This window comes from Phyllobates terribilis, unplaced genomic scaffold, assembly GCF_046119375.1.
Source record: "Phyllobates terribilis strain yellow unplaced genomic scaffold, ASM4611937v1 Scaffold_2__4_contigs__length_985480577, whole genome shotgun sequence".
Taxonomy (NCBI): domain Eukaryota; kingdom Metazoa; phylum Chordata; class Amphibia; order Anura; family Dendrobatidae; genus Phyllobates; species Phyllobates terribilis.
This window is the reverse complement of record NW_027362762.1, coordinates 287,365,149-287,387,409: the sequence shown is the minus strand read 5'-3', so window position 1 is coordinate 287,387,409 and position 22,261 is coordinate 287,365,149. Positions and strand designations below refer to the sequence as shown.

Below are 22,261 nucleotides of genomic sequence, written 5' to 3'. Positions count from 1 at the left end.
GGCATGTCCCGGAGCACTGTAGGGTGAAGGGTACATGTCAGGATCCTCCCCAATGAGCGGGTGTAGGGCCTCCTGTTACTTGCCTTTGCGTAGTAAGTTTCTGACCTGCCTGGAGCTAGGCCTAACTTTGTCTCTGTCCTGCGCTGGCTGACCTTGTGGTAGGGCCTTTTCTTGGAATACACGCTCCTCAGCTTGCGGGGCCTATGTGTTTCCCGCCTCTGTTACGTATCAGCACTTTAGCGATCCTGGGACTTATAGTTCTCCAGGGATTCCGGTTATGCCTTACTGGGTCATAGAGATCCCGGTAAGCTCGGATCCGGTGTCCGATAAATGCTTCGGGGTGAGCTAGTTAAGCTCCTCTGCCCCCTATGTACTAACTCTCCACTCGCCTTCGGCCTACTTGGGCCCTCACTAGGCTACCCACACTAACGGCAGCTTGCCGCGCTTCACCGATCTTATGGCGCCGGCACATCTAAAGCTCTAACTGAGCTACAACTGAGTCTAGACTGGGCTTACCTCTGCAGACAGACTTCTGCAGGAACCGAACGGAGAACTTTGTACCTCTCTGGCTGTGAGCAGGAACTCTGTTCTGGCTAGACTGAGCTCGACTCTGTATTCAGGTTTGTACTTGCTGAACTCTCCAGAGGAACTCCTTACTGCCTAGCTCCACCTTCCCTATTTATATCCCTAATGGGCTCCCTCTGCTGGTCTGAGGTGGAAGGTGGAGATGTGTGAATGTTTATGGGGGCCTCTTGTGGAGGAATCCATCAATGCACTCTTCTAGGATCTGTGATACCAAGCGCAGCTGGGCGTCACATACACAGGACAGTTTATAGGATTCACCAGTCTCCTCTGCTGCTCTTCCAGACTCCCATAGGGTAAATGACCTTTAACTTTGTGATTATGATGTCACTAAAGGTCCTTCAGCTCTTCTAACTATGGAAGCTGCAGTGACAATGAAGGACTGGTGTTTTCGAAGCAGTTTCTGCTTTCTTTTAAGGCAATTGGCCCAGTGGCTATCTCGCTCACAAAACTTGCAGCAATGGACTCGTATGGCATATGGGGTCCTGGACAATTGCCCAGTACTTTCATTTTCTATGTTCTTAAAGGGAACCTGTCATATCTTATCTGTTAAGTAAACTGCCCCCATAGCGTTGTTAGTGATGCAGTAAAGCTTCCAGCACTGGGAGCCGCACATGTGCTATGATGAGCGGCTCCCTGCACAGGCACAGTGAAGTTTCCAGCTTCACTGTGTGCCGCTGGAGCCGCGTGGAAAGTGCACAGCCTCACTGTGCAGGCAGCAACTCATCATAATGCTGGAAGCTTTACTGCCTGCGCAAGTGCCCGACACCTTCAGCCCTCGCAGGGAGCAAAATTCAAATACATGGGCGGCGCCAGCACTGACTGGATGCTGCACCTGCCCATGACTGTGAGGATCACACCCCTATGACTGAACGAGCAGGTATGATTAGAAGTACATAAAATATTATATCCTCATTATATTACCACTAATTCTAATGAAAAAAGCGTGGTAGTGATGCACATTGCATCACTAAGAATGCTATGGGGGCAGTTTACTTAGCAGATAAGACATGACAGGTTCCCTTTAAGTGTTGCAGTAGTACACCACAATCTGATTTAGGCCTTTCTATCCATATCTGTAATGATGAACTGTATGCTCTTACCTCCAATCCTTAGGCTGTAAACCCTCACATAGACACTGATTCCCTTCTTCTTATCTTTTATGGTACCTGTGCTAGTCCTCCCTGGTTAGCAGCTGTAAACCATGTGATGTGATAGCTGCCATGCATTACAGGGAAGCGTGACTGGAAGCGCTTAAAGGGAATCTGTCAGTAAATTTTTATGCCTTATCTGTGAGTAGCATAATGTAGGAAAAGAGACCCTGATTCCAGGGTTGTATCACTTACATTACTGCAGCAGCTGTGATACAATCAGAGTTTTTAGATGTAGCAGAGCTCAGAAAGCTAACCACACCCACAGCTTTGATTAGCAGTTTTCTGTGTATATTGTATATTGACAGTAAGCTGAAAATCAGTGGTGGGGCCATGATTGGACAAGGAAGAACATGACCTGTAGTCCAGCAGTGATAATCTCCTGCTGATATAACACTCATTGTATTGAAACAACAGCACACACCCTAATAAGTGACACACTGATTAAATTAGTAAGTCAGCCCCTACCTCATGCTGCCATCAGATAACATTGCAAACACCTGGTGACAGATTCCATTTAAAGTCATACAAACCTGCTCAGTGGCTGACTGATGCAATCTTCAGCAATACTTGAAGTGGTGCCGGCCATTTTTTTTTTTGGGTTAAAGTTTCATGAAATTTGATTCAATCATCTTTAAACTCCAAACATTTTGGCTAAAAATCTCTAGTTCTGTCCATTGATCAAAATCAGAGAGCCTGGTTAATACATGTCAGATGATGTATAGCCCTGCCAGCCTGCTACATCAGGGGGTCCATGCATAACTAATTTTAAGCAAACAGTACGGCATTATTTCATTCATCTTGTCAGTGCTAAAATCTACAATAACTGTGTGTGAAGCAACTACTGTATGCAAAGAACAATGCACTGAAAAAACACAGATAGGGCTTATTCACACATCAGTTTTTCATGTACAGGTGCTATCAGTTTCTTTCACAGATGCTGTAACGTTCGTTCTTACGACAGTCTATGGGGCTGTTCATGTATCAGATTTTGTCCTCGGCCCATGCAAAAGCACGAAGACATGTTCGATATTTATCCAAGTGTTGGATCAAAATCAGCAATGCAAGTCTATGGGTCAGTGAAAAAATCTGACAGCATTCAGATGCCATCTGTGTGCTGTATGCTTTTCACTGACTGATAGTTCAGAGGTTGCGGGAAAACTTTTTTTTTCTCATCAGTAGTGTTAAGCCACCCCCGTAATGTTCGAGTTCGGTTCGGTTCATCGAACACCCGTATGTTCGCCGAACTGTTCGTCGAACTGTTCGTCGAACACCGTCGAACACCGTTAAAACCAATGGCAGGCAAACGAAAACACATAGAAACACATAGAAAACACTTCAAAGGTGTCCAAAAGCTGACAAACTGCTCAGAAGACACAACTAACACATGGCAAAGTGACAAGTACATATAGTCATGCGAAAAGAAAAGAGGTGGAGGAGTAAAAGGAGGGGGAGACACAGATATAGGCATGTCATGCCCTTCTAAAACCAAAAAAGTGCAAAGCCAACACGGCCAGTCCGTTCCTGCCCGTGTGACCTCCGTGTCGCCGGGTTTGTGCCAGAGCTGCGGTGGACCCTGACGGCCAGCCCCCCTCTCCCAATACTGGTGCCTGTCCGCTGGTGGGTCGAGCGAGCCCCCCTGTGGTGGAGGCAGGTCTAATCTTTTTAATTTAAATTGTCTCTCTAATTTGAATGAGTACACTTTAAATCCTTTTACAAGGATCTATTGGAGGGCAAGTCTGATGCCAGCAGCCGCGGTAATTCCAGCTCCAGTAGCGTCCACTAAAGCTGCTGCAGTTAAAAATCTTTTATAAGGATCGAGCTTGGTGGTCCACCGCAAGGTGTCCTACTGCCAGTCCCAGCCCCTGTGCCTTGGGGTGCCTCCCCGATGCTCTTCACTGAGTGTCCCGGTGGCCCGAAGCATTTCCTTTGAAAAAATTAAGTGTCCAAACTACAGGTGGTGTAGCTTGCTTAACAGCTGGGTTAATCCGCTGACTAGCAGACACTGCTACTAGGCCCAAAGTATTGCTTGGGCTAAATGCAGTTAAAAATTTGTAATTAGATACTCTCGTTGGATGCTGAGAAAGCATTCCTAGAGTCTCCTGGCACGCCATATATTATTCTCTTAAAAAGCTTGGGGTAGGGGACCCTTTTATAGCCAAAATCATGGCCCTGTATCGCAATCCGTCAGCTAGGCTGAAGATAAATGGAACATTATCATCACCTTTCATAATCACCAATGGGACAAGGCAGGGATGTCCTCTGTCCCCTCTCTTTTACATCCTAGTAATGGAGCACCTGCTCTCATCAATTCACGATAACCCCAATATTAGGGGGATTGAGGAGGGAGGCACCGAGTACAAGTGCTCTGCATTTGCTGATGATGTCCTAGTATATATCACTCAATCACATATATCCATCACTGCTGTTATGGCTGAAATAGATCACTTTGTTACATGGTCAAATTTTAAAATCAATGCAGCGAAGTCTGAGGCCCTCGATGTCTCCCTCCCCAAATCCATACAGGATTCCATCCAGTCCAACTTTCCCTTTGCCTGGCCCTCACAGGGTATCAAATACTTAGGAATTCGTATTCATAGAGACCTCTCCCGTCTATTTTATCTTAATTTTGGGCCCTTTATTGTACAACTCCATAGACATCTTACTTCTTGGACGGTGAAGGATTTTTCCTGTTTCGGCAGAATAAATATACTAAAAATGAACCTCCTACCTAGACTCTTATACCTCTTCCAAACCATTTCCGTGGTAATTCCCTCAACTTTTTGGAAAAGACTACGCAGTAGCTTTTGCAGATTTATCTGGGCAAGTGGGCGTCCATGCATTCGGGGGGACGTTCTGATCAGACACAAACAAAAGGGTGGCCTTAGACTTCCGGATTGTAGAAGGTATTACATGGCAGCAGTACACGCTAGAATCCTGGACTTCTTCCATCATTCGGAGGGGAAATTGTGGGTCAAAATAGCTCAATCCATTTGTCCTAAAGCTCTTACCACTCTCCCATGGTGCGCCCATTTAATTGTCCCCTCTCTTGGCCTCATGTCATATAGTACTTATGCCACTGCTTTGGCTTTGAGATCCCAAAAAAAAGATTATCCTCAATCGACCCCCAGGGCCCCTTGCTCCCGATTTCAGATAATCCAGATTTCCCACCAGGACTATCTGCAAATAGATTTCTCCGTTCAAATAAATCCCATCCGATATTATTTTCTCATGTCATCTCCAATACTTTGCTGCTCCCCCTCAATGACTTGTTACAGCGAAGAGCCACTTCCCCGAAGGCTAATTTTGAATATAGCCAGTTACAACTCTTCTATTCAACTGTGAAGAAGCGCACACATCTTCATAGAGATCTCACAAACTTTGAAAAATTGAGCCTATCATTGTCACCCCCTACACACTCCATCTCCCTACTGTATAATCTCCTCATTGCCCAGGTAACTGACAATAGGCCAGGATTCTGCGGTGCATGGGAAAGGGAACTGGGGAAGTCCTTCTCTGACTCACAATGGGATAAATGTTTCTTCCTAACACATAAAACCTCAATAGGGTCATAAGCTCAGGAAACCTCCTTCAAAATTATCTCTAGATGGTACTGGGTACCAGCAGTCCTTCATAGATGGTATCCAGTGGTCTCAGATAGATGTTGGAAATGTGGGGAGGGGGAAGGGACGATGTCACACATATGGTGGGCATTCCCTATAATAAATGCATTTTGGGCAAAGGTGGTTCCCATGATTGAGAAAATAACAGGTTTGACTATCCCTAATACGCCAGAAGCCCTCCTTTTATCAATGTTACCAATAAGTAAATGTAGTTATAAAAGGTCATCAATAGGCTACCTAATACAGGCGGCTAAGAATGTCATTCCACAACACTGGAAAAGCAGAGACCCACCCACTGTGGAGGAATGGTTTGCGGAGATCTCCCTCCTTAATAGGATGGAGCATCTGATTGCCATCTCATCGGCTGATGTTGATAGATACTGTCTGATTTGGAGGGATTGGATTGATTTGCAAAACTCTGACACCTACCATCTAGCCCCCAACTAATGTCAGCACAACAATCATAATCGCACTCTATTAATTGGTGGTCTGCCGTGGTCCGCTCCCTCTCTCTATCTTTCATATGGAAAAATACAAGCTTGATCTGGATATTGATGAAAAACCCTCCCTGTATCCACCAATGTACTGTCGTTATGCATAGATTTATAGTTATACTACCCCTTTTACTATGAATATTGTATTTTCTTGTACTTTTTCAACACAAAAATACAAAAAAACTTGAATTTGAAAAAAAAAATTGTAATTAGATCTACAGGCGGTGGCTACTCCGCTGACTAGCAGACACTGAAGCTTTGGAGCAGACCTCTGATTCCCAGGCTATAGTATGAGTAAACAGCTCTTCAGACTCAACCATCTGTGTTACCCCAAGCGATAGTGTATGTAGTTTCTTACAGTTAAAAGGGGGGGGGGAGACCCGACCCACCTGGAATTGACGATGGCAACGTCATGTAAAACACAGCAAGGGGACTCCAAAAAGAGTCTCCATTTTTTCCCAAAATTGTGGCACAGACACCACTTAAGTGGCATCAATTGTTCCAGAGTTGCTTAAAATGGTTGGTGAGGTGATTTTCCAAAATCCTGAAGCTTTTAGTCTCCCCAGAATGACACAGGTGGGGCAGATGGTGGTTGGTCCGGCCCGCTAGGCCGCATTGTAGCACAGTGAGCTTCCCACTGCAACTTATGCTTCATATCCATGTGACGGTTCATGCATGAAGTACTCAAACTATGGATTTTTTGGCCTCTACTTAGCTTTTGGTGACAAATGTTACAGATAACACGAGTTGGGTCAACCTTATCGATCTGAAAAAATGCCCAGGCTATGCAAGGCTTAGAACCCATGCGACCTGAAGAGCAGAGTTGTGTTTGAGGATGCAGTTGTTGACGTGCTTCCAGTACTACTTCTCTGTCCAGGAAGGCGCAACCTGACCTCGTCGTCACTAGCATCCTCCTCCACCTCCTCTGCTGACCTTATCGACTGGCTGACTGTGGGTTGACAGTAAGTGGGATCTGCAACCTCGTCATCATCACCCTGTGTGTTCTCACACCCGTCATCCTCAGAGCCAACCTCTTCCTGCCCTGACAAAAAACTCAAGTTGTCGCTCCAATCAGGTATTTGAGTCTCATCATCGTCTTCCTCATTGTCTCCACCAACAGGAGTTACAGTTTCGGAACGAGGGTCTACATTATGGTCAGAACCTTCTTCATCTGGTCCTGGATCCGACTCGTAAAGATTCTGGGCATCAGTGCAGATCATTTCCTCGTCTGTATTCACAGAAGCTCTGGAGCTGACCTCTGATTCCCAGGCTATAGTATGAGTAAACAGCCCAGCAGACTCAACCATCTGTTCTACCCCATACTCAGATGGGCAGCTGGAGACTTGGGAGCTGTGAGGAAGCAAGTGTGATTGGGGTGACACCTCTGAGGACTGGAGTATTTGTGATGTTGAAGGTGAGGTGGAGGAGTGCCCACTTAAAGGAGCACTTGATATCCGTTGAAGCACCTGCTGCTTTTGTGCCTCATCTGGAATTTGTAGCGATGGGCGTGGCCGTAAGAAAGGGATCGTATCACATTGTCCACTAAAAGAAGTAGACATCTTAGTTTGGCTGGAAGATGGTCTTTCTTCTGCAGGTGTTACTATTGCTTTAACACCTACCTCACGGACACAACCTTTTTTTCCCTTCCCAACATGCCTATTCCCCTTTCCACCAGCAGCAGGCCTTTTGCCACTCATTTTGGTGGTTAACTAATTGACAACTCTGGAGTTGTTTGCACAAAAAACGATGGATGGAAACCGAGCAGAGCTGAGTGGCCAAATTGTGGTACTAGCCCAAAAGGATTGGCTGGGTTAGAAGCAGTAAAACAATTTTATTAGATACACAGGTGGTGGAGCTTGGTATAGATGGCCAAACAGAATGAGTACCAAACACTGCTACAGGCCCAAAATTATTTTCCAGGCAAGATGCAGCTAAAAATTATTATTAATTTGAAAGCTGGAGGAGCTTATTATAGATGGCCTAATAGAATGAGTACCACACACTGCTACAGGCCCAGAATTATTTTCCAGGCAAGATGCAGCTAAAAATTATTAGTAATTTGAAAGCTGATGGAGCTTAGTTTAGATGGATTAATAGAATGAGTACCATACACTGCTAATATGCCCAAAAGGTTTTACTTGGCTAGGTGCAGTAAAAATTTGTATTACATACACAGGTGGTGTAGCTTGCAACACAGATAGGCTACTCCACTGACTAACACACAGTGCAAGATTTGCTTAGCTAGATTTAGCCAAATGCTGTAAAAAACACTTGCACAGCACTAAAACAGACCTGCCTGGCAAAAAGTGATAGGAACTGCTGTAACCTAGCCCTCAAAAGGGCTGCAATTACAACTAGTCACTACTCCCAACCTATCTGTATATTTAAGAGCTCAGACCTGCCTGCTAAAAGTGCTAGGAACTGCTGTAACCTAGCCCTCAAGAGGGCTGCAATTACAAACTAGTCCCTACTCCCTAAACCTTTCTGTCTATTTAAGAGAAAATTCACTTGCAATTCATAGTTACAAAATATAGCGCTAACAGCAGCAGTGCCGTCTAACACTCAGCTGCAGCAGTGATAAAATGGTGACGACGGGGAAAATGGCTGGGTCTTATAGGGCAAGGACATGTGACATACACAGCCAATGACACATGCCCTTGCTTGTGTGAAGAAAAGCACTTCGCTCCGTGTGTGCGCTGCTGATAGGCTGACAGACTGCACCTCCCCACTGTAAATGCGGGAAAGAGAAAAAAAAATGGAGATCTTCATTATTTCTGCAGAGATCCATCCCATGCCCCTCCCCCCGCCCCGCTGTACATTCAAACGGTGTATTAACTGATTATCAGCATTACTGTGAAAAAATCCAGTTACAATTTTTGTGCACGAACAGTTATCGAACATAACCTCGAACAGCCGGATTTTTTTCAAATCGTTCGGGTTTGTCGAACGGCTCGAACACTGCCCAAAACAGCTCGAATTTGAGATTGGCGAACAGTTTGAGTCGAACACCGCTCATCTCTACACATCAGTAAAAAAAACTGACAAACTATTATGAAAATATGATGACACACTTATGAAAATCACTGATTAAACCCAGTCCATTTTTCCATACGTGAAAAAACCTGATGTCTATATGAGGCTTAAGGCTGTGTTCCCACAATGAGTTTTTGATGCTCCATATTTTTCTATGTAAAAAACACAGCGTCCTACAGTTCCAAGAAAGTGGATGGGATTTATAGAAATCTCATGTTCTCTGTGCTTTTTTTTATGCACTGCAAAATGACCTGCGGCACGTGTTTCAAATGTGCAATTTCTCTTGAAGGTGCGTGTGAGTTTTATGTGTGGATTTTCCCCATAGACTTGCATTAGAAATTAGAAATCCGCAAGAAAAAAAACCACATACAGTATGCATTTTTAGAAGCACACTAAGGCTATGTTCACACATGTTGGATTTTTCAGAGTATTTAGCTTAGTTTTTAAGTACCAGCAAAGTCTATGAGAAACCAAAATTCTCTGTTCACACATCTTGTTTTTTTTTGTAGCATATTTTTTGCCTTGGTTGGGTGTTTGAAAAATAGAGCATGTCACTTTCAGCGTTTTTTCAGCGTTTTTTCACAGAAAGTAATGGGTGGTGAATAGTGATGAGCGAGCACTAAAATTCTCGGGTACTCGTTGCTCGGGTCGAGCAAATTGGAATATTCGGGTGCTCGACCCGAGCAACGAGCCTAATGTAAGTCTAGGGGAAACTCGAGCATTTTTCAGGCGGCTCCCCCCCCGGCGGTCTGCAGTGGGCCTAAAAATTGCCCAAAATTGATGGGAACAGTGCTCAAATAACATGGGAACAGCATGGGGAAGACCCCTGGAAGCATTTCTAACTCCCTGGTCACTGCTGTCAACAACGTTGTCAGAGTATTACACCACTTTTACGGACTCACAATAAAACATACAAAAACGAAACCAAAATGGATTTTCCTGGTAAATATGTTAAGGAACATCCTTTCCAGGGTAATGACTTGTATATAAGGCAAAATAAATAACCAAAACCAAAAATACTCCTCCACACCTTGGGCTATGTTCACACGTAGCATTTTTGATGCGTTTTTGCACTTTTGCATTGCTTTCAACTAAGACAAATGCATTCACTGGGAAATGTAATTTTAACATTTTGCAACCTTATCTGGCCATGTGGTGTGTGACACATCATCAGACACATGCATACAGTGCTGAAAAGACATGGGAACAGCATGGGGAAGACCTCTGCAAGCATTTCTGACTCTCAGGTCACTGCCTAAAAGTGTGGCCATCATAAGTGATCCTTGGCGCATGCGAAGATGCCTCCCACCATGCACCTGTCATTGCAGACTTGCAACAATCACCGTCCACGTCCTTGTCCCGTGCACCGTGCAGCATTCAGTTGTCCCTACCCCATTCCTTGGAATGCAAGCGCAAGTATGCAGCCAGCCACCCACCCTCTTACAGGCTGCAATACTATACTACCAAATTTTTGACAGCTGCTTGCACTTGAAATGTGTCCTTTTAGGCTCATGGAGACGGAAGCTGTCCACAATGTTATGGCGGCGGCGACCGGGTATCCATACTCGGTCCCCAGCTGCCACTATTTTTCCTGGTATCATCTCCGCCTTCCACAAGCACGGGACTCACGACATTACCCGTGCCCTCCCCAGTGCACTTACTGGGAAGGACCGCCTAACCACAAACACGTGGACAGGTGGGTTGCTGAGTGCTGAGTTGCTTAGAGGGAAACCGTATCTACTCTGGGTGTCATTTCTCCCAGGAAGTCCTCTAATGCAGTTTATTGCAGAAGCAATGGCAGCCCATCCTACATCAACTCGCACTTATCGGCGGTGCTTTGACACACACACATCTTTCTTTGAGCATTTAATTCCATGACTGCAGAGTTAGGCAATGGCCTGATCTGCAATGCGGTTTGAGAAATAACATGCATAAACACATCTGATCCACATTAAAAAAGCAGCCATAGAGTGTCCGGGAATCTTCCCCCACACTTTTCTTAGCCAGGGCTTCTTCTTGGCAGGGATGGACGGACCCACCAGAAAACCAGAGACTCCTCCGGTGGGCCCTGGCTTGTCCTTGAGGAGAGTTCATAGTGCTGAGGTGAAGCCATGATGGTGATAGAGACCACCATCTGCTTAGTTTTCTGTTACTTGGAATGCAAGTGCAAGTATGCAGCCAGCCACCCAAAACACAGGCCGCAATACTAAACTAATGGATTTCTGGGCAGCTACTTGCACTTTAAATGTGGCCTTTTAGGCTCGTGAAGGCGGAAGCTGTCCACAATATTATGGCAGCGGCGACCAGGTATCCATACTCGGTCCCCAGCCATAGACTGTCCGGGAACCTTCCCTCACACTTTTCTTAGCCAGGACTGCTTCTTGGCATGGTTGGACGGTCCCACCAGAGAATCCTCTGGTGTGCCCAGGCTTCTAGCTCAGGAGAGTTCATGATAGCGCTAACTTTGCAGCTGCTATGAGGCTCTTCAGCGGGGGAGAAAGGTGAGCCCTCAGAATCAAATCCTCTGGTGGGCACAATGTTTTTCAATCTGAAACAGCTTCTCAGTAGGTGTTGTATTTCACCACAGCCATATTCTTTAGCTCGGTGAAAGGACTGGCATAGGGGTAAATCGTATCTACTCTGGCTGTCATTTCTCCGTCACCAGGTTGCACCCATTGTCACACACAATCATGCCTGGCTGTTTGTTCAGTGGTGAAAGCCACAGATCAGGCTGCTATGTTACAGCTTTCAACAACTCTGCAGCGCTGGGCGGTTTGTCACCTAATCATTAAGTATGTTATCTTTAGCACAGCCTGTTGCTGCTTGGCCAAGGCAGTGCTGTAGTGCTGTCAGCTCGTGACTAATGTGGTCATTTCGGAGATGGAGGAGGTGGTGCAGGAGCTGGACAATGTGATTACATTGAGGTTAAATTGATGACGCTGTTTTTTATACTAAAGAAAGATCCTATTGTTTTGTTTTTTTTTACGGTATTTTTTAAGACAAATGCATTCACCGGGAAATGGCATTTTAACATTTTACAACCTTATCTGGCAATGTGGTGTGAGACACATCATCAGACACATCCTGTTTTATTTATGATGGAGGGACTCTGAAAGTCATAAAGCCTATTTTTATAGGGCCATCAGACGGCACTTACTATCCTTAAAAGGCCAGCAGTCGGCCCTCGCTATTGCTAGAGAGCTATCAGCCGGCTATGCTTTGTTGTTCCCATTATTAACAAGTGGGACTCCTATACTATTATTGCGTATGCAGTGACTGCAAGGTCTGCCAAGAATTTGGATGCAACCCAATACCCCTTTGAAGAAACATAGAGGAGGGTCTCAGTAAAAAAAATGTTCCCATTATAAATGAGCGGGTCTTCTATAGTGGTAATGCCCATGCTGTGACTGGAAGGGCAGCCAAAATTTGGGAAAAACCCCACTAAGAATTTAAAGACACATAGAGCAGGGCCACAGTAACAAGTACGACATGTTCCCATTAGAAAGGAGAGAGTCTGCTATACAGTTATAGGGTATGCAGTGTGTCCAATGGCTGACAAAATTTAGGAAGAACCCCACTAAGAATTTAAAGACACACAGAGTAGGGCCACAGTAACGACAAATTCCGATTACAAAGGAGAGAGTCTGCTATACAGTTATAGGATATGCAGTGAGTCCAACGGCTGACCAATTTTAGGAAAAACTCCACTAAGAATTTAAAGACACATAGAGCAGGGCCACAGTAATGACAAATTCCCATTTGAAAGGAGAGAGTCTGCTATACAGTTATAGGGTATCCAGTGAGTCCAACAAATGACCAATTTTAGGAAAAACCCCACTAAGAATTTAAAGACACATAGAGCAGGGCCACAGTAACGACAAATTCTCATTAGAAAGGAGAGGGTCTCCAATAGTGTTTGCCTATGCAGTGAATGCAAGGGCTGCCAAAAATTGGGAGGCACTCCAATGCCCCTTGGAAGAGACGTGGAGGAGGGCCTCACAAAAAATGTTCCCATTACAAAGGAGCTGGTCTCCTATACTTGTAATGCCCATGCACTAAGTGTATGGGTTGACAAACATTTACCCCTGGGGGGTATACATGAATATACTGTATAATTTTTTTTTTTACGGGCATCATAAACACCCTTTAAAAAAATTATATGGGTGTTGCATCATGGACCACAGTCACCCAGGTGATATGGTAGTGGAGGATGAGGATGAGGAGAAGGAGTAGGACAAGAGCAAATAGCCAAAATCAGGAAGCGTATACGCATGTGTGGGTCTGAAGAGGTGCATAGGAATACACCTCCCAAAGAAAGACACTGTATTTGAGTTTATGTTGCACTGCTATCATTCGGTGGTGTTATGAAGTCTGGCCAAATCCAGCCCATGTTCATTTTTATAAGAGTCAGCATGTAAACATTCTTAGTTGACAGGTGGATGCGCTTATCAGTTATAATTCCACTAGCGGCACTAAAAACCCGCTCTGATAAAATGCTAGCGGCAGTGCAGCCCATGACCTCCAAGGCATAGAGAGCCAGTTCATTCCACGTATCCAGCTTGGATACCCAATAATTAAAAGGCACAGAGGAATCACGGAGGACGTTGGTAAGGTTGGCAAGGTACTCTCTGCATCTTCCCAAACTTTGCATTCCTTGTGAGAGTAGCCCACAACTCAGAGCCTGTGCGATGGAAGGGTCTGAGAAAACTGTCCCAGAACTTTGACAGTGTTGCCCTGCCTCTACTGGATTGCATTTGTGTCTCTCTCCCCTGTACTCCTTGGTTGTCCAACGAACTGTGACTTCTGCCGCCAGCATTTTCAGATGGGAATTTTTTTAATAGTTCCGCAACAAGGGCCTTCTGGTACTGCCCCATTTTTGTAGACCTGTCCGTCTCAGGAATAAGAAATATAAAGTTCTCCTTGTAGCGTGTGTGTAGAAGTAATGACTGTCACCCAAAATTTTGTGAATGCGAGGGTCATCGGAAAGGCAGCGTAACATAAACTCAGCCATGCGTGCCTGACTGCTAACAGGCAAGACTTCCATGTCCTCACCAAGAGGATGACTGACCATGCTCTCCTTCTCCTCCTCCTCCTATCTGTCCTCTCGCCATCCATGCTGAACAGACGGTATGACAGTTGTGCAGGTAGTATCATCTATAGCGCATGAAACTAGATACTGTTCTTCCTCCTCCTCATTGTCACCCAATTCACGTTGGGATGAGATGAGGCTGGGCTGTTTGTAATCACCCTGTATGGTTCCTTTCTCCATCTCATTGTGCTCTGCCTGCAATGCATCCTCTTTGATTGTGAGCAGAAAGCGTTTCAGAAGACAGAGAAGGGGATGATGATGCTAATTATGGCATCATCTCCGCTCACCATCTTGGTAGAGTCCTCAAAGTTTGGGCGGAGGGTACATATGTCTGACATCCATGTCCACTCCTGAGGTCTTATGTGTGGAGTCTGAACTGAATACCGACGGCCTTGTTGATGCTGGTACTCAACAACTGCCCTCTACTGCTCACAAATCCTTCCCAACATCTGCAGTGTAGAGTTCCAACGTGTGGGGACATCACTTACCAGTCTGTGAGCCGGAAGCTGCAAACGCTGCTGAAACACGGCAAGGGCGGCGGAAGCTGTAGCTGACTTTCTAAAATGGGCACACAGGCGGCATACTTTAACAAGCAGATCCGGCAGCTCCGGGTAGGATTTAAGAAACCGCTGAACCACGAGGTTAAGCACATGGACCAGGCATTGTACGTGTGTGAGCTCACCTCACCTCCAAGCCACCACCAGGTTCCGGCCATTGTCACACACGACCATGCCTGGCTATAGGTTCAGCGGTGTGAGCCACAGATCTGCTTGCTCTTTCAGAGCTGTCCACAACTCTTCTGCATTGTGCGGTTTGTCACCTAAGCATATTAGCGTCAGCACAGCCTGTTGCTGCTTGGCCGAGGTAGTGCTGCAGTATTTCCAACTTGTTACTGATGTGGTCATTTCGGAGATGGAGGCTGAGGAGGAGGCTGAGGAGGATGAGGTGCAAGAGCTGTAGACTGTGGGGGCAACCCTGATTGACCTAGGGCCCCAATCCTCGGCCTCGGGAGGATGTGTTCCGTCCCAAGGTCCGACTGGGTCCTGGCTTCCACTATGTTAACCCAGTGTACCGTCAGCAAGATGTACCGTCCCTGCCCACAATAATTTTTCCTTGTGTCCGAGGTAAGGTAGACTTTCCCGGTAACTGCATTGTTGAGGGCATGGCTAATTTTTTGGGACGACACACCAGGAGTAATTGTGGCGGCTGGGGACCAAGTACCGAGGGACGACCGCGGCCATCAAGTTGTGGAATGATTCCGTCTCCACGAACCTAAAAGGCAACATTTCGAGCGCAAGCAGTCATGAAATGTGGGATTTTAGTAGTGTGGCCTGTGGGGCGTTGGCTGCGTATCTGCGCTTGCGTTCCAAGGACTGGGGTATGGACAACTGAACGCTGCGCTGGGACAAGGACGTTGATGTGCTTCCTGATGCTGCTACTTGAGAATGTGCAATGACAGGTGCAGGGCAGGAGGCATCTTTGCATGCATCATGGACAGGGGATTGGCTTGCATACACAACAGCGGAAGAAGCAATGGTGCCACCCGCAGACACTATTCCTGGACCCTAGGGTTCGACCCACAAAGTCGGGTGCTTTGCTGCCATGTGCCTGATCATGCTGGTGGTGGTCAGGCTGGTCGTTTTGCCACCCCTGCTTATGCTTGCCTGGCAGGTGGTGCAAATGGCCTTTTTGGAGTTATCGGCAGAGTCTTTAGAGAAAACACAATTTTAAATACCTGGCCTGTAGGTAACTATTTTGAACAGCAATCTGGTGTCAATTGCTTCACTGACACACTGAAACAAATTTTTAATGGAGGCCAGAAATGGCAGTATTTTCTGAAAACATATATGTGATCCGTGTGACGAGAAAACACCGTTTTAAATACCCGGCCTGTAGTTAAATATTTTGAACAGCAATCTAGTGTCAATTGCTTCACTGACACACTGCAACTAATTTTTAATGAAGGTCCGAAGTGGCAGTATTTTCTGAAAACGTGTATGTGATCAGTGTGACGGAGAAAACACAGTTTTAAATACCTGGCCAGTAGGTAACTATTTTGAACAGCAATCTGGTGTCAATTGCTTCACTGACACACTCAAACAAATTTTTAATGGAGGCCAGAAATGGCAGTATTTTCTGAAAACGTATATGTGATCCGTGTGACGGAGAAAACACTGCTTTAAATACCTGGCCTGTAGGTAACTATTTTGAACAGCAAACTGGTGTCAATTGCTTCACTGACACACTGCAACAAATTTTTAATGAAGGTGTGAAGTGGCACTATTTTCTGAAAATTTATATGTGATCTGTGTGACAGAGAAAGCACAGTTTTAAATACCTGGCCTGTAGGTAACTATTTTGAACAGCAATCTGGTGTCAATTGCTTCACTGACACACTGAATTTTTTTTTAATGGAGGCCAGAAATGGCACTATTTTCTGAAAACGTATATTTGATCCGTGTGACGGAGAAAACAGTTTTAAATACCTGGCCTGTAGGTAACTATTTTAAACAGCAAACCGGTGTCAAAAACTTTGCTGACACGCTGAAAAAAATGTAATGGAGGCCAGAAATGGCAGTATTTTCTGAAATCGTATATGTGATCCGTGTGACGGAGAAAACACAGTTTTAAATAGCTGGATTTTTAGCGCTGTAATATGGAAAGGACCTGGCTGTATTCTGCAGTGCCAACAAGCAAATGGCGCAGAAAAACAGTGTTCTCTGGATTGCTTTTTAAGCAAATAATGAGGTTAAGATCCAAAAAAAAATTATTCCTGGCCCCTGAGACCTGGGCCTATTTCTAGAAATATAACAGCAGCAGCAGACAGAACTGGAATGGAGCCTCTTGTGCTATATGCACTGCAGTCTGTTATATACCCTGCCTGCCTGATATCTCTGCAGATGGATTAGTCCTCAGAAGGACTGTTTGTTGAGATGGATATGTGTCTCTAATATAGTTTGGTACACCTACACTAACTAGAAACAAGCAAATCTCTCCCTAGCTCAGCAGCATCTCTCCCTACTCTGCCTGTTTCCGGGGTAGTCTTTGACAAGCATGGCGGCGCCAGGTCTGATATAGACCCGATGACACTGTGCGGCCAGTCAATCACTGTAATGCCACAACCAACATGGCTACGGCATTACAGTGAGTGGCAGGCAATCCCTGCATGTTCATTGCCTCTCTAAAGAGCGACAAACTTGCAGGGAGGAGACTCGAGCTTCCGCCGAGCAACCCCGGAAATACTCAGCGAGCGCCGAGCATGTCAAGCAGTGAGATGCTCGGGCAAGCACCGAGCAGTAGCGAACATGCTCACTCATCACTATTGATGAAAAGAACGCTGAAAAAATGCACCAAAAAATGCAGGTCAATTTTTCCAGCGCTTTTTGATGGCAAAATAGAATGGAGTTCTTTTTTTTCACAGAACTTTATGTGCATGCATAGATAGAGACAGAAGGACAGTGAAAAAAACCACTGAAAAAACGCATAAAAAAATGCAGCAGAACGGGCCAGATATCAGTTTTGGTGATTTCTGACGTAAAAAAAAACAATATGTGGGAACATAGCATAAAAACGCATATAATCAGCACATGACTGTATTAATAGAGTTTTGTCAAAGGCAAATACAGGGTGATTCAGTTACTACTTTACCCAGAAAAATTGCTGTAACTTCTAAAGGAGACAATCTATTGTACTGAAATTTGGACTGAACATACCATGGTTTCTGAGAAACTGATGTTTTAAGCAGATGTTGAAAATGTCCACCGTTCACATCCAAGCACATCTGCATGCACCGTTCCATATTGTTGAATGTATTCTACAGGACATCTGGGGTCATAACCTGAATTTTCTCATTGTATGTTCTCTCAGATTGACTGTAATGTCTGTGGCTTGTTACTGTACACCCGACCCTACAAATGGCCCTAAAATATAAAATCTGTGCTTGCTAAATCAGGCGATCTTGGTGGCCACAGTCCCATTGAGAATACTCTGTAATTTTTCTGGATAAAGCAGCGTCTCGTGAAGTGGGTGCGGGTTGTCAGCTGCCCAAATACAGTTGATTTGTTAATTGACAGAGCCACAAAGGTGAAATCAGGCTTTGTCAGTGTACCACATATAGTCCAATATGTTTTCTTTTTCAACAATGAATGTCTGGAACCACTGACAATAACAAATTCTTTTTTCTTTGTTGAAAAAAAGATAGGGACCACACATTCAAAAATCATATGTTGATCTAATTTCACTAGGCAAAAATAGACATAGCTAAACATGAGGTTCTTAGTTTAACATCCTGATCAGACTGTATGAAGTCCACTGCCACGTCACATCATTGTTGCTGCGGCGGTGGTTAGCAAATGGTGTCGCTCCTTCAAGACCATAAAAAGTTAGGACCCACTGAGAGGTTTGCTGTGACGTGGCAGTGGCTTCATACAGTCTGATCAGAATGTTAAACTAAGAACCTCATGTTCAGTCATCTATATTTTTTGCCGAGAGGCATTAGATCAACGTATGATTTTTGGATTTGCAATCCATATCCTTTTTTCAGCTTAATAATTTTTTTTCTCTTGATCAGGCCCTTTAAATTTCTGAACAGTGACTCTATACGGCCAAACATGACCTTTCTTGGCCGCTTGTTGACATGTGGAATACGAGATGCCTGTCTCCTGCGAAAGCCTGTTCAACGATTTACGTGGAGATGCCAGAAGTCGCGGTTTCACATCTTGAATTGTTTCCTCAGACATTTTTGGACATACTCCATCATGCCTATCCAGTAATGTTCCTGTATTGTTCACCAATGACAAAATACACAGTTTGGACAGCGGATTTCGACCTACAAAACTTCTTTAGAATCTCACTTTGGCACCTCTTTAAGTGCTCAGTTTTCCAATAAGTTTTCACAATGAAGACACGCTCCTCCAAACTGTAGTTGTACATTGTTAACAAATGAAGAAGGAATTTGGCTGGAGTGAAATACAAGCACCACACATAAACCATCAACGTGCAGAAAGTTGTGAAGCCAGTCTTTCTGATAGTGGAGACGACTGGCGGTGTGAGAAGTCGGCAAGACCACTGTGAGCTGTCGCTGAGTTTCATTGCACTCTCATGAATCAAAGCATGTACACTATAGTCCAAATTTCAGTATGGTCTACCATCTCTTTTAGAAGCTACAGCAATTTTTCCGGGTAATGTAGCTAGTGAATCACCCTGTACTAGGGAAATATCAAAAACAAAGCAGCTTAATTTAAAACATGATCTACCAAAAAGAGACAAAAAAGCACAGCATCAAAAATGCATATAAACAAAATGCACTCAAAAACGTAATGAAAGAGATGCAAGTAACCTAATTTACCTAATAGGTGTAGAAATGGTGCAGAAAATCTGCGACATCAAAAACTCACCAAATACTCATCTTGGGAATGTAGCCTTTTAAGCAAGCCAATTTCTATATTAGTGTGGTTATTAATGTACGAGTCTTTAGCCTTTAGAAGCTATACTGGTTTATACAATGGCAAGTCTACAAAGAATACTTAAATCTTTTTTGTGCATTAATATTTTGAGCTGATTTTTGTTAACCCTTCAAATATACATAAAGCACTTGTATCTGAGAATTATATGTTCTATTATTATGGAACATGTAACATACCAATCTCTCCGTACTCGTTCCAGCAGCAGTTGTAGGTTTTTCATGTAAACTGTAGGGTTTGAAATATATGCTACGTCTTCCTGAAAATGATCTCAATGTTCTTGATGAATGAAGTGATTTAGGTTGGCCACATCCAAGGAATACCTAAACAGATTAAGACAAGTTAAATAGAAATCACCCACATTACATCTTGTAAACAGTTTTTTCAACAGGTCTCAACCCTCATTCCTGTTTCCTTACACTGATAAGTAGGAATGGGATAAGTAAAAGCTATAATTCGCCTCATCAGTGGTGGAGCTTGAAACTTGTGGGCATTGATGCAAAATCTCCAACAGAACCTCCAACTATCTCAGATCTTTATTAGTATTGGTCTTCTCATAAGGGCCTCCTCTGGGATCCCCTGTTCTTTTGGACCCAGATGAAACTGCAAACCCTACCCCCACCACAGTTGCACCTTTGGGCCCCAGTCTATTAAGGCATGAATGACAATTATTTTAGGCTTCACTCTCACCCTGTGTCTTTTTGTTACTCCTTTGGCCTGCATTAATTTCCCATTTTTGCCACCCATTATCACTTTTTTCACCTTAGCACCTTTTCCCTTGTTAAAGCAGATTTGTCACAAGATTTCACCAAATAAACTACATACATCATTACCTCGATCATTTAAAGCCAATGAGTCTGGTGTAACTACTTAGATAATACGTGTCAGAATAACTTTATAATTCTGATATTAAATTATAGACTCATAAAATGATAACATTAGGTGGGAAAATTTTCAAAAAGGATTATTCAGCTACTCTGATATGGATTATCAAAGTAAGTACATCCACACCAACAGGTCTAAGAGGCCTATTTAACCCTGATATTTAGTTTTTGTGCAATCATTTTTTTTCTCACCTTTCTCTAGAGCCATAACTTTTTATGTTTCCATTGACACAGTCATATGAGAATTTTTTTTGTGGAACAAATTGTAGTTTTGAATTAATTTTACGATTAAGACGATATCAAACTTGCATCTTATTGTTTTAGCTATTTGGTGACAAACAATAAGGAAATTTGATTAAATAAATTTGGGTTTATGTTATCATATCCTGACAGCCATAACTTTTTTTTATTTTCCTATTGATGGAGTTGTGCGAGGGCTTTCTTTTTGCATACCAAGCCATGATAATTCCATTGACGCCATGTTCGGGTACATGTTTTGTTCCTCTTATATTGGATTTTTTCTGGGTAAACTGGTGCCTGAAAGTGCCAATTCTGTTGTTTCATTTGTTATTTTTCATTTCAGCATTCACTGTGTGGTATATATATTTGTATTTTTTATTTATTTGGGCAAATATGCACACAGCAATTCCAAATGTGTTATTATTTTTTTTATTTGGCTATGTACATGTGGGGAAACTGGAGGTGATTTAAACTTTTACATTTTCCTTTTTTTTCCCCAATTTTTTGCTATAAAAACATTTTTTCTTCATTTTTAATTAGTACCTTTGGGGGACATACTTGTACCTGTCATCTTTTGATTGCCTATGCAATAACACAGTAATCAGTAATATCTGGTGCCAACTACAGTGTATTCTTACTTGTTGAAGTATGTCCCCTCTAAGAACTGAAGGTTACAGGGAGATGGATCAGGTTTTATTATACTTGTGGAACACAGGACTCATCATTTGCGGCCGGGCGCTGACATGTATCGTCGCTTCTGGTCCGGCCCGATGGCATGCTCTCCACCTGATGTATTGTGGTGAGACACACGCTACGGAAAGGGATACATGTGTCTGCGCTCCACAAGCACTGTGGCGAGACGCACGCTTTGGGAGGGAACACATGCATCGGTTGCCATTACCAAGGCGGCCTTTGCATGTGTTCACTGGGGATTTGAATAATTATTCATGAATTGATTTGCTTCTGCTGACTACTCCTCCTTGAGCCTCCTATATTTAGACCAAACATCACATTATGAGATTACCCCTGACGAAGCTGCTAGTGGGCAGCGACACGCGTTGGGTGACTTCAACAGGTATACCAATTCTGACCTTTTTAATAGAGCATATAATTATTATATTGTATTTTGTCTATTCCTTATATATTTGTGAACTCTATAAGTGCCTGTACATTAGGTTGTCTATAATTAACCTTACAATCAGGATGTTTTGGTGATATTAATATATATCCTTTACCTTTTTGATGTTCTAATCATACTCATGCATTCTGCACTTTATTAATACTTTATATATTACGGCACTTTATAGTCATTCATTATTGTATTTCAAGATCATGTATATTTGTATTTTGGGCTATTAATCACTCATTTGATGGTCAGTATTATGTTTTGAATAATCATTGATATCAATATCTATTGCATACCTGTTGGTGCATGTCTTGGGATATTACTCCCTTACATGTTTTTTGTTTTCTGGAGGTGTACTACAAATACAGCAGCTGATTCTGTTTTTAGTATGATATACTTTGTTGGACAATCTATTGTACTGAAAGGGTTTTATACTTTCCAGATTTTCCATTGTAAAAGTTTATCTTTACTATTTAGCAGAATTGACCTTGGTTGTTATGGGTAATAAGTGGTAATATATAGACATGCTATGTACCAATTCCAGGTAAGAGAACAGAATTCTATTTTGATTTGAAAT

At 43.6% G+C, this 22,261-nt stretch overlaps 1 protein-coding gene across 1 annotated transcript in view; it reads right to left on the bottom strand.

The window, feature by feature from the left end:
* Nucleotides 1–22,261, bottom strand: part of GPC6 (glypican 6) — a 1,373,797-nt gene that overhangs the window by 157,549 nt on the left and 1,193,987 nt on the right. Inside the window, exon 6 of the mRNA XM_073664138.1 lies at nt 19,614–19,757. Within this exon, the coding sequence (XP_073520239.1) occupies nt 19,614–19,757 (144 nt within the window). The remainder of the gene's footprint in view (nt 1–19,613; nt 19,758–22,261) is intronic.